The 14370-nt window shown below is 32.6% G+C and overlaps 1 protein-coding gene across 2 annotated transcripts in view; it reads right to left on the bottom strand.

The window, feature by feature from the left end:
- Positions 1 to 674: 674 nt before the first annotated feature.
- NDRG4_1 (NDRG member) overlaps positions 675 to 14370 on the bottom strand; it is a 123814-nt gene continuing 110118 nt past the window's right edge. For both annotated transcript variants that reach the window (XM_051213855.1, XM_051213856.1), the window contains 4 exons: positions 8161 to 8196; positions 4215 to 4374; positions 3441 to 3492; positions 675 to 1665 (listed from right to left, as the gene is read on the bottom strand). In XM_051213855.1, the coding sequence (XP_051069868.1) occupies positions 1529 to 1665; positions 3441 to 3492; positions 4215 to 4374; positions 8161 to 8196 (385 nt within the window). In that variant the 3' untranslated portion in view covers positions 675 to 1528. The remainder of the gene's footprint in view (positions 1666 to 3440; positions 3493 to 4214; positions 4375 to 8160; positions 8197 to 14370) is intronic.

The following is a 14370-nucleotide window of genomic DNA, read 5'->3' as shown; positions in this document are numbered from 1 at the left end:
TCGTGGCGGGGGTGTTGTTTACGAAATTGAGAGGACGTAAAGCGAAACTCTGGCGCTTTAACCAGGTCAATGGACATGGAGAATCCACCTAGAGGAGTTGGAAATCCCTGATTCCAAACCAATGGTGCACATGGGCCCAAGTATCCTGAAGGAACAAATTGTGTATAAACTAATCGTTGGTCACCGTCTACCATGGGACTACATCTCCTTACGACGCTCCATTGTCTTGTGGTTCAGACCTTTAGGTCGAAGGCTCCGGATATGATCCCCTAAGAAAACCACCCGCACAGTATCACAGCCCTCACACAAATCAAATGAAATTTATGTGGTGCATATGCATCTGGTGCCCACTTGTACCGATATTTATGTGCTGAAATAAATAAATGTTAGACACTATCACCGCTGGATGCCGGCTCAGTGGTCCAGTAGGTTAGGCGTTCGCGCGAGACCGAAGGCCCTGGGTTCGAATCCCGCGAGCGGGGTCGTTGATCCGCACTGTTTAGGAGTCCCACAATATGACGAAACGGCCGTCCAGTGCTTCCAGGTTTCGAAAGGTGGTCTAGCATCAATCGGTCCATGATCTCAATCAAAATGTTAAATTATTTTAATTTACATTGCATTTTCAATATAGAAAAACTAGAGTTAGGGATATATGTATATTTATATATTTATGTGTGTATTATTATACTTTGAATGAATTTCCTCTCTCTCTCTAAAAATAATAATACTAAATAAATTTTTTATTTTATTATTTTAGTTCCATATTAAAAGCTAAAGGAAACATAAAATCAAATACTATTTATGATCAATTATAGGAACATAATTTTTTAAAAAAAAGGAACAAAGTGAATTACAAAGGTAAAATAATAAATGAGAAGAATAAATGTAAAGTAATAACAATACCACATATGCATAGTATGAATCGAATATGATAAGTTATGATAAAGATATACTACTATTACTACTACTACTACTAATTGAAATGATAGTTGAACTGGTTTAGAAGAAGAAGTGATCAGTTTTATAACAATCTTATATGATGGTTATTTTCCAGTTTACATTATATATATATCCCTTACTGTGACGAATATTTAGCTAAAGCATAACTTTAAAAAAAAGTTATTTTCTTTTCAATATTTTGTCATAGTGTTATGTCCTGTTGTGTGCGCCAAATACAAGTTGAACGGTACTTAAAATAGTAATGATAGTAATATATATAAGTAGTACAATTACTAGTCTTAAAAATACAGTATACAATGTTACAGTAGATCTTTTTTATCCCGTAATGGTTATAAACAAACATGTATATGTATTTATAAATGCGCACAAGTCAACTATAAAGAAACAAATATATACCATTTGAATTATTTAGCGTGCAAAGTCAAGAAAAAATTAATCATCAGGTCACTCTTTCATCCGAGAAAAAGGAAGTCATACACTTGAACACATTAAAATGAAAAAAAAATAATATAACAAACTGATTATTATTAATATTAATATTATTATTATTAAGATTGATTGTTTTTCTTTATGTTGTATTCTCTTCAGGGACTTGTTGTGAAAGTCGACTAATAAAATGTGTTTTACCCAATGGTCGATCATAATCTTCCATTGACATTCGACGATTTAATTGCATTGGTGTTTTTTGTAATTTTAAATTGCTTACTAAATAAAACAAAATGAGAATGACATTAGTTGACTAGTAGAAAAGTGATGATTATTTAACCATAAAGGTTATGTAAAGTGAGTAAATCTTATGAATAAAACACATGAACGAAAGGTCTCTAGTTATTGCTCCTTTTTAAACGATAAATATTTGTCAAAACAGTAATGATACAATCTTGATAGGTAGATGACCCGATTTATGGTATATTTCTATGCCAATACAGAGGGTTTGTGGAAACTGTTGGGTAGTTCTAAACCTGAAGGTTTCGGGTTCGATTAGCAGCAAGGCCGTGAATGAGCCCTATTCTGGGGTTCGTGATAAAAACTAGCTTATATTTATGCACACCATTCAACTCGTTTGATAAATAAATAAAATCATAATATCCAAACTGTAGAAGAAGTTGCTTCACTTTTACAATAGTCACGGTAACTATTTGTTTCGTTTTAGTGTTTAAGTCAATAACATTTATGATAAATCACATCAGATAGATTATGTCACTTACAAATGACACAAACCACGAATTTGGTTTGAAAATAACCTCACTTTAGGTATGACATATATAAATGAAACGACAATAAACTGACGACTAAATCATTGGTATATTTCCAGATACTAGCCAAAAGTTTCGATTCGACAATTTGTGAAGACTGTTAAACACTTAGCAATCAGATTTAATGACAACTCCTTTTATGACCCACATTAAGTTCTTCTAGTCTCTTAATCTGCATACTACCTTTAGGTCACTTGGACAAGATTCAAACAGAGTCTATTTTTGCAATATTATGTAGCAATTATTTAGCATAATTGTTGATATCTATCTCACCCGCTAATATGATTGCAGGAACAAAAATTTTCCGGATCTCTGTGATGTTAATTCACAGAGAAATTTGAATGACGAAAACGTATTTATTTCATCAGCAACAAGAAAGTCTATACTTCCCAATATGGTACAGGTAAACAGTATTTTTATCTGCTTTTCTTTAGCCTTTTTTCATCCTGCACGATTACTATACAACACGTCAAGCGCTATGAAGTTAATCACTAACAACTAACATGGATACCTATTACTAAATGGTTTGAATTATCTGACATTCAAACATAGTTCACATAATGTCGAATCACTTATACAAACGTTTACATTACAGCTTGATAAAAAGAATTTGATAAGGATTACGAACGAAATAGTTATGAAGTTGGTTTCTACTCGGCAATTATTTAGCAAAATTATCTGGTTATGTTATAAGTGAATTTTCACTTCAGTCACTTCTGTTTATCTTTATTCTTAAATTTAGAATTCTAGGCGAAACTAAATTGTGATAAAATGGCTATGAAGCGAAAATCATTACAGTATTCACATATGGCAACAAAGGTTGATTATATCGAAACTTGAATGTTAACAGAGAGATATTTTAAACTCTTGTTAATAACGATAGGAAAATTATTAAAAATGAATGAACCATGAATGACTGTTTCGTTCGAATTTAAAACTCCTTAACGATTAGCATCTGGAGTTTTAAAAGATATTATGATTAGGATATTTAGCTCTTTGGTTGAGGACGATACTATTAAATCTGTGAGTTATGACAGAAAAGACAGATATATGTCAGTTCGATTTGTATAAAATTGTTCACGGCTTTCCAACATCCAATATTTACCACCGAAATTTCTAAGTTTAAATGAAAACATTTGTCGACTTTCTATATTCCCGTATAGTCAAACCCTTCAATCATCTACCTTATCGAGACACATCTACATATTTATGTATGTGACTTACATAATCCGATTCCTTGTAAAAAGTATTGCATACTATCGACCACCTTATTCGGCTAAAGTTTTAAGCGTAAACAGAAAGAAAAAGAAAAAATGATTGCATGGATGCATAACTCTAAATACGTAGTAGTCAATACGTTTATATATATATATATATATATATATATATATATATATATATATATCAAATGACTGGATGCATTTTGTTATTAGCTTTAAAGTATTTACGGTCACTTATATACATATGTAGGCTAAGAGATTGAATGTGTCCGTTTCATCTAATTCATTTCTCCCAAACAATTTGAACAGGTGAAAAGACGATAATGCTTTCAGAATACTAAATATTTCATAGTTTTCTTCCCCACTGAAAGTTTATAGTATTTTTTTTCTTTCTATTTATTAGCAACTTATCATCGGCCGGATGTACCTGCACTGTAGTACTTTTGTGCCTAACAAAATGGAATATGCTTTCTCGATGGCATAAGAAGTCGCACTCTAAAAATACAAAAGCATTTTATTCATGTTCCGAATAAATATAGTGTATACTGAGTTACAAGAACTACCTTTTATATCATGCGCACTCACTAATGTAAAACTTTATCACCTTCCAATTGTTCAATAGTAAAACCACATTAAAATATTTGTTTTTAGAATGTATACTTTGATAAAGTCAGTTGATAATTACATTCAATAAGAAACAATAATGAATTATAAATTTAACAGTTCTATATTGTTTACTTGAATAATCAATAAATATTACTGATACATATAGACTTACTCTTTCAGTCAGAACATTTGATACATCATCAATCATTACAAATTCACTTGAAGCTGATTGACCACCAGAATCACGACGTATTTTTTCAAGATCTTCAAATAATTGACGACATTTTTTATGATGTGAAGCTAAAGCTCCTGTGATCAATAATACAGGACATCTGAAATATGAAACAATAAAATGAACATTGAAACAATCTTATAGAAAAATGAGAATACACTTTTTTTAAAGTACAATCATGTGATTCTAATTTTATTAGTTCTAACAATAGAATGATAAATAGAGAGATACCTTTAAATGTAGATAACCATATGTCGTAATGAAGATAATATACATAAATTGGTTACTTAATTCCTAGTTAATTGGAATGATTAAAAGTTGCTAATAAGACGGCAACTGACCAGTTATAATTCAGTCAAGATCAAAATAACAGCAAACCGCATTATACTTTTATTTCTTTTAGTGGTTTATTTTTATTACATTAACGTCAACAATGAGCACAAGAAAATGTCCCCAACGTTATTAAGTGATAGAAGCTGTATCAGTGGTGTAATAATCTGATATTCGTCACAACATCTAAAGGACCTGGATTTGACTGTGGGTGGGGTCAATGGTTCTCAGTCAATTCTAGACTAGGATAAGACAGCTATCCATTCAGTCAGTTAACAATAATGTAGAACTTTGTATGTACGTATATCGGTTCATTTTGCTTTATAAGACAGCTATCCAATGGTCCCTGGTTTTTAGTAGGACCTTAACTGTTATAACTTGTCAGTTGAATGCTACTTGTTATATCTGGTCGTCGCTGATTGTTGTGTTGGAAACGCTTATCACTTATACTCGAAACCAGGGACCTCGGAAATTCACATGACGCGAAAGTAAGAACACAAAGACTGTTATAAGTGAAAGATTTATTGACCCCAAAAGCACGACGACGACGACCCTAGTCGAAAATACATTCATTTATATAGTGATTGTACACACACACACACTTTGATTAATAATTAGAATGAAATCACATATATAAAAAATACTCAGTTATGACAAATCAAATTCTGAGCATAGTTCATGTCAATGGAATACAAGAACATCTGATGTTGTACAGAATATAATATCATACGGGAAAACAAAATAAATACTACACTGAATGATTATCACATTGAATCAGGACGGAAGTAATGTTGTACAAAACTCATAATTAGTAAATCAACTGAATTTTGACTTTCTCGTCCCTGGTTTTTAATAGGACCCTAACATAATGTGTTTAATATATTTTCCATGATAATATCATGATATGTATTCATTTTAAGACTGTTGTAATTCACTTTTGGAATATTCTCATTGAAACTTACTTTCATCATATTATATTCTCAAGTAGTCAAACATGTATACTCAAGTGGATAATAAAGACTTTAAAATTATGACAAAGTTGGCGAGACTATAATTTATGGAAGAACCAATCGGGTCTAAAATAACAGATCTTGGATTTTGGAGCAAAATTCATTCGCTCATTCGTCTAAATAACGTCTTGGCATTTCAGCTGATGTTAGTTCGTGATAAAAACCATGAATCAAAATCTTAACCCTTACCATCAACTGTAAGTTATTATCTTTATTCCTAAAACTACTTTATAACTTTCATTTATCCCTATTAAGTAGGTAGACACTCTCAAGATGACTTTGGCGTCACTTGAACGTCATCCATCAATTATAGTCTCACCGCAAAGTTTACTACAATGTCACCGAATTCTAAACTAAACAATTCAATTTTACAGCTTATATCGATATTTTAAAATTATTCAATAAATAGGATTTTCAATAGTTGAAATCATGAGTCAATTGAAGCTAGATCACCATGGAAAATCTGGAAGCACTGGAAGGCCGTTTCAATCTAGTATGGGACTCCTCGGCAGTGCGCATCCACGATCTCGCCACCCGCGAGATTCAAACTCAGAACTTATGTCTCGTGGGTAAGCGCTTAACCACTAGACCACTGAGCTGGTCAACAACAAAGGGCACACCATTGTCTTCAGTGAGCTGACATCTCACTACAGACCCGGTTGAACTCCACTCGTCATGGCTTCTCACTAGAACTCCAGGAAATGTCTCTTGAAGTCAGTCAGTAGTGAGCAGACGATTATTATCGGAGAGGGTTTTGTGGAGATTTTAGTCATTTCCATAGTGGATGCGCACTGCTGAGGAGTCCCATACTAGGATGAAACGGCCATTCAGCGTTTCCAAGTTTTCGATGATGGTCTAGCTTCAACCAACTCATGATTTCAACTATTGAAATTACTAAATTCTTCACAAAACCCCTTTTGAAAATAGGATTTTAACATATTGAATGAACTAATTATTTGACATATTAGTTCACTTCTAAAATTGTTAATTAATATACCCTAAGGTTAACCTTCAATACAATATGTAATCAAGCAATTGTTAATAGGATTATAATGAATCATTTACTTAATCAAATTTCGAAAGTAAATAAAATTAGTAAGATCAATCTCAGAATATCAGTTAAATGAATTTGAAAAGATAAACCAACTGCTTAGAGAATAAAAAATTTGAATATAAATTAGGTAATTTAAGTAACCAATTATTTTTCAACAGTTGAGATCATGAGTCAGTTGAAGCTAGACCACCATGCAAAACCTGGAAGCACTGGACGGCCGTTTCGTCCTATTATGGGACTCCTCAGAAGTGCGCATCCACGATCCCGCCCCTCCCTGCGAGATTCGAACCCAGGACCTATCAGTCTCGCGCCAGGCGCTCAACCAACTAGACGCTGAGCTGGCCGGCATCCAAGGGTGTCAATGTATAACTTCAACCAATCCACGAAATTCATTTAGAAAATCAATGGTAAACTGTATATCCTATTGTGATATTTGAATTTCTTCTATTTACATAATATAGAATACTTATAATTATATAAATTTATTACACTTATTTTGAAATGTATTCTTTATGTTCTAATAAAACGGTAATGATTATTGGAGTTTAGGTATATCGTGAATGAAACCATCGTCATGGACATGTATAATTAATGTTCTTGATATATTATGGTGTGAGTTACTTATATCCACATAAGTAGTATATCACGGTGGTTAAGCATAGAATGTATTTCAGTAGAAGATCGATAAGGAAAGAACGAGAACGGAACGCAATTGATATGAAAATGCATGAACTATGAAATGTGAGACAATGAACTGATATTTGCAACACGAACAGTTTTGGTTGATATGATGGATTGATGTTTTGCAAATTAACGATTTACTATATGGTTCTCAGATTTTATTGAAATGCTCGGTCGTTTCGCGTCGAAGGTATTCAGTTGTCTCCACTCGTGTTTTTGTTCACTACTATGCGTCTAATTGGTTAGAGTCTCAAATATCTGTCTTCGGTTATCAATATGATGGTATAGTGCTTAAGAACTTACTGAAGGGACTGAGCTTGATCACTAGCGAGACTGTAAGTGCCCGTTCCTAAAGAGATCTACAGTTGGATGACGCAATTGATCAGTGTCTCTGTTTTTCAGTGGTTTTTAAATTGGATATAATTCATCCATTTTGTTTGCCGAGTATCGTACGCTAAAGTATTTATTTTCTCCTTGTATTATTTATAAATAATTCACCGGTTTTAAAGGAGTCACATTATAATTTACCAACTGGTTTACTGACATCAGATTATGAGTAAAATTTAGGGTACAAACAGATATCACCGCAATATTTCATTAACGGTTTATCTTTCTATGGGTCTACGTGTTCTCAAGTATAACTTGAACAGGAAATCAACTGATAAATGAATGATTATATATAGCAATTTCACAAGTAAGTTAACACAAATATAAGTAGCATATGCACACAATATGTTAGGTTACGAAACAACAAATATAGTTTCCTGCATGTGATATTTTATATTATAGATACACATTATAAAGTACTTACTTTAGACTGGGAAGACTTTCTGAAAGGTTTTTACGCCTGTAAATAAATAATGATCATCATAGAACATTAGTGATTCATAGGGGTAAAATGTTGTGTAATTATAAATATTGATAAGATATCATGACAAAGAAATATGCTTCATATAATAACCTATCACTCAGTCTGTGGATTGGTTTGCCATTGTGATTATCTCAAGATTCCTCATTTATCTTGTTGATAAATGTCTACAAAGAGAAATCATCAATCAACCAATAGCATTCAAACAATCACTTAAACAACAAACATCTCAGCTCTGTTTGGGTTTGAATTACTAATGAATTATGAAACGTTCCAAGCCTTTAAATTACATTGGATATTTAATACTATCGGTAAAGACGAGATATGATGGCTACATTGTAACTTGGTCGATGGGATTCGATATACACTAATAAGGACTTTACACATATAACATTAATCACCACTCAGTGATCAATCAATTGTAAATATACTTCAGTCCTACAGGAGGTTAGTCATGGCCCAGATAGCTCAGTGGTAACGTCTCTGACTGTGAAGCTGGGTGATTTGAGGTCGAATCCGTCAGGGAGCATCAATTCCCTCAAGATTACAGGTACACCTTGCTGACAAGTGCCAAACAGCACGAAACCTAAGTCCTGGGTTTCATGTTGACTACCTTCAACCACCATCTTAGTATGCGTATTCATTCACAAGACAATAAAGGATTCTTCTACTCCATAACTAAACTATATACCTATTTCTAAATCAAAAGTGTAAATTGGGCTCTGATTCAAACTTTAATTTCCGAAAATTCAGATTGGATAGAAATGAGCTTTATCATCTTATTTTTATGAATAGCTCCTTGTTATCAGTAAACTTTCATTGATTAAATATGTATGGCAGATTGAAAAGTCACAATAAAAATGGAATAAATTAATAAATAACTTTTAAATGGGTGTATAAAACAAAAGAATCATAAAATAATTAACATTTTTAAATTGTTCGATTGTCTTTTATCAAAGTAAAGAAGGAGATAAACATTTGGTTACCATGGTTACCAACAACTAATAATTAGGTTTGGATGAATTAAATTAACGAAAGTTTCTTGACATAGAATAAATATGAATTGTTTCAAATTCAGTTTAATTAAATAATAAATTTATTTTTATATGTAAGCGATTTTTCAAAAAATTCGATCAGGAAGATATGACTTTTAAATAATTATACGGGATTGTTTTTGTGATAGGACAGTTAGTCATTTAATATAGATTAATGTAGATTAGATCAGAGCGCACTGCTGAGGAGTCCCAAACTAGGATAAAACGGCCATCCAGTGCTCCTAGGTTTTACATGGTGGTCTAGCTTCAATTGACTCATGAATTCAACCATTAAACTACTATAATATCCACAAAGTCCCTCTCTGATTATAATCAATAAATCTTCACTAGTGACGGTCTCCAAGAGGTTTTTCTGGAGTTCTACTGAGAAGCCGTAATCAGTGGAGTTTACCCGGGTCTGTTGTGAGATAGCAACCCAATGAATACAATGGTGGATGTGTCGCTCAATTCGTTGGATTATTTGAAGTTATTCATTAACACCATTGGATGCCGGCCAGCTCAGTGTCAAGTTAGTTAAGCACCTGGCGCGAGACTGATAGGTCCTGGGCTCAAAGCTCGCGAGGAGGGGCGGGATCGTGGATGCGCACTACTGAGGACTCCCATACTAGGCTGAAATGGCTGTCTATTGCTTCCAGGTTTTCCATAGTAGTCTAGTTTCAATTGGCTCAGAAATTCAACCATTAAATTACTATAAAATCCACAAAATCCCAAACTGATTATTTTAAATATGATAACAGTTTTCAGTTACTAATTGACTTAGGTACGGGAATGAGTGAAAACAACAGAGAACTGAGGTGTTTTCGATGGGATATAATTTGTAAATGTGTTTGAAATATGTTCTGTATCATTATTTGTGAAACAAACAAATTGTCATTAATGTAACCAAGTTTTTAATCAAAAATTATTATTATCTGATTTATTCAATATCATATTTTTGGTACAATATAGAATTCTCAGCGCAAAGTATTTCAACAAGTTTCCGTTTCTTTCTTCTTGGTCGGTCCTGGCGATAAATATTGAGTGATCGCCAGTTAGATGTTAGCACTTCAGTGAATGAACATCTGAATAATGTGCATTCTTTTCGTTGAATATTGCCAGCAACCACATTGTCTCTTATTGAGTTTTTTGTAACTTTGACAACGAAAGGTTGTACACTTTTCAGAAACGCAGCAGGATAGGTTATGCGATTATTAAACATAATGATATATTAAAACAAACAAAAATCTATAACTTGTTGAAATATCTAGATGGCAGGAACAAGTAACCCAGATGCTCAAGCAGGCCGCCCTGTGTGATCACTTTTCTGGAAGTAATGGAACTGGTAAACAAATCACTTTGCTTGTTAATTACTTCAGCCAATATTTTATACAGTGATGAATACATTTATGTCTCCCGAAATCACCTTATATACTGAATGGTTCCAAATAGGATTCTTAATCGCTTTGGCTCAAAGAAGTCATTAAACTACCACTTTTAAGCCAGAAATTTATCAACTAAATTTTGTCACCAAATAAATGATCAAACTGCATAAATGTCTTTATTTTCTGTCTTTTATTATTTTAAATGAGCACTTAGATTAACTTAAAGTTATAGGTGACCCAAACACATTATTTCCATTCCATAAACGTCTGGTTATTCTTTCTAATATCTAAAAGAATAAAAGTGTGTCGAACTTAAAAATTCCTAATTCCATGAAGACTTTATTATGATGAATTGACTGACTATACATAAACCTAAATAGGTAGGAAGATAAATTGCTAGCTGCACCTTAACGTATTTGTTAGTAATAGATGTAAAATCTATGTATTATGGCATATAAACTATAAACGTTTTCAGACTCATTGTAAAACAATCTACAAGTGAAAATCACGAAAACCAGTCTTATCAATATGTTATTAATCTGGATGTTGATTGTTTTCATTACTGTCATAAATGATTATCTGTTATTTTTCATTTGTCAGGTAAATACCATTCTCTCGTGTTTTACTTCATTTTCAATAGGTACTTGAACAATTAGCGATTGATCACTACTCGGTTTCTAAAAAGATTACAGGGACTTTAACGTTTACATTAATTTTTTCTTTTTGAACTTTCGGATACAGTTTATTGTAATCTCTTTTGGGTTATTATCAATGCTTATATAGTTTTCCTCATTAAGTGCACATTGTTAACTTTGAACGTTTTTATATATGAGTGTGTGTTTGTATGTTTATCTGGATGACTGGTCATCTATCTATTCAATTGTATTTGATATATTCTATATGTGATATAAAAGCGAAATCATACATAACTCGTTTATTGGCTAATGATGGTCAAATATCACACAACGAACATTTATTCATATTTACCATCTATTTACTTGCATAAGAAAGCCTGAAATAAGCTCTTCTATAACATTTCTTGTTTGGTTTTTATGACTACCTAGTTCATTATATGCAAAACTAAATGAGGGATTCATATTTCATTCATCATCATTAGGATTAATTGAGTCAACGCGAGTGCCGATAATACGTAAAGGTTTGATATATTCCAATTAGACAATAATAACCTTGAGATGGTGGAGATTTGTAGCTCAGGTGGATGATTTTGGTGGTTTTGTTCTCTGAGCTGGATGGTTTGGTCGTGTCTTTTGGCGAAATTCTCCCATTTTCGAACAACGAGAAGCGTATTACGCTCATATGACCAAAACCATCCAGCTCAGAGAACAAAACTCCACCAAAATCATCCACCTGAGCTACAAATCTTCTCCACCATCTCAAAATCATATGAGCGTAATACGCTTCTCGTTGTTCGAAAATGGGAGAATTTCGCCAAAAGGCACGATCAAACCATCCAGCTCAGAGAACAAAACTCCACCAATAATAACTTTAGTAGGAATATGTTACATTGGACTGAATTAAAGTCCTAATCAGAGACATTATAAAATTTTTGTTCAGAAAAATTAATCTTAAGAAACTGAGAGATAGCCTATGATCTAGAGTTTGCACTCTAAATTATACTTTGTCGGTGCATGTTTGTAAATTTAAGAGAATTGGTGTTCCTTTGTAAGATTCATATCTCGGTTGGTTAGCTTCAGCTAATAATAGTCAATCTCTTATTCTATCTTACAGTTGATCAGATCCTGTCAGTTCTATGAATATCATAAAATTTGTTATCAGTTTTAATGACAAAACAAGTTTAAGCACCTTTTGAATTATTAAACTACCATGCTGATTAGTCAGGTCTTTTTTGTTCAATTAAATACTTATAATAGATAGTTTTAGAAAAATAGTTTCTTTGATGTAATAATTAAATTTACTAACTATTACATAAAATGTTTCATTTGTAAACTTTACGGTCAATGAATAATCCATTTTTTGTACGAAATATTTGATCAGTTCATTGATTATAGAATTTTTTTTGTTTATAATAATAAATAGGTGAGACTATAATTTATGGACGACCTTTGAGAGACGCTAAAAAAATCTTGAGAATGTCCATCTACATTTCTCACTTACTTACGCTTGTTACTTTTCGTGGAGGAACATAGGCCGCCCACCAGCACTCTCCATTCAACCCTACCCTGAGCAATCTTTTCCAGCTCTTTCCAGTTATTGTTCACCTTCCTCTTTTCTGCTTCCCTTCAGGATTCCAAGTTAGGGCTTGTCTCGTGATGCAGTTTGATGATTTGCGTAGTGTATGTTCTATCCATTTCCATCATCTTTACCTAATTTTCTCTTCAGCTGGAAACCGGTTTGTTCTCTCCCACAGAAGGCTGTTACTGATGGTAACCGACCAATGGATGTTAAGTATCTTGCGTAGACAGCTATTTATAAATACTTGCACCTTCTTGATGATGGATGTAGTAGTTCTCCAAGTTTCAGCTCCGTACAGTAGGAATGCTATGACGTTCGTATTGAAGATCCTCACTTTGATATTTGTTGAAAGTTGTTTTGAGTTCCATATGTTCTGCAATTGTAGGGATGCTGTCCTTGCTTTGCCAATCCTCGCCTTTACGTCTGCATCTGATCCTTTTTGTTCATTGATGATGCTTTCCGGATACGTGAAGGATTTCACATCTTCTAGAGTTTCGCCATCAAGTGTGATTGGGTTGGTGTTCTCCGTGTTGTATTTGCGGGTCTTGCTTTTTCGTCCATCTACATACTACGACTAAATGACGGTTATAATCCAGCGTAAGGAATTAGGATTAATATTTACAGTTGATAGTTAGGGTTAGAAATGATATATAGGGTTTTCATCACGAATTAACATCAGCTATAATGCCAAAACTCTGTTTAACCAAATGGGTAAGTGAATTTTGTGCCAAAATTCAAGACCTATTATCGTAAATCTGATTGGTTCGTCCATAAATTATGGTCTCGGCAATAATAAACAATACTCAAATATGTAGTTGATTAAATAGATTTATTGTAAATGATAACAGAAAACTATTTTGATGATTAGTTTCAATCATATCTAATATCCTTTTCTTTCCATATTACCATAGAATAGATGAAAAGTATTCATCCAGTTTATCTCATAAATTGTGTAATCATGAATCTAATTTTATTTAATAGAATAAATAATAATTAATTTACCATGCAAAGTGATTGTGGTATACTGTACCGACTTAATGAATGTAATTAATTTGTCATGAAATGAGGAGTAAAAAGACTGAATATATGATGTAGAATCTTTTTTTTTAAAAAAACATCGATACAAGGTAGAATATCCGAAAAAAGAGAGGAACTCTATCAAAAATATGACAATAAAATGATCATAATTTCAAATATAACATTCAAGGTGAGGCTGACAACCAGATATGTTATCATACTTAGTGACATAATCTGTGTGAATGTTTTTGACTGGTCATCTCCCAGAGGTAATTTTTTTGAAAACTGTAAATAGTAATTTGTATTATGTCTATGTTTTTCAGATAAATTATTTATTCATGTGAGACAAGGAATAAAATTTAACGAACTAGTCCACTGATTTCATGATTTTAAATTAAATACTTTCTAACAGCATACCTAATGATTCCAGAATGAACTATATTGAACAAGTATATATATCAGAAATGGTTTTTTGTAAATATTTTAGTTATTTTAATAGTTGACAT

This window comes from Schistosoma haematobium, chromosome 3 (genome assembly GCF_000699445.3).
Source record: "Schistosoma haematobium chromosome 3, whole genome shotgun sequence".
Classification (NCBI taxonomy): Eukaryota; Metazoa; Platyhelminthes; class Trematoda; order Strigeidida; family Schistosomatidae; genus Schistosoma; species Schistosoma haematobium.
This window is presented reverse-complemented; position numbering and strand designations above follow the sequence as displayed.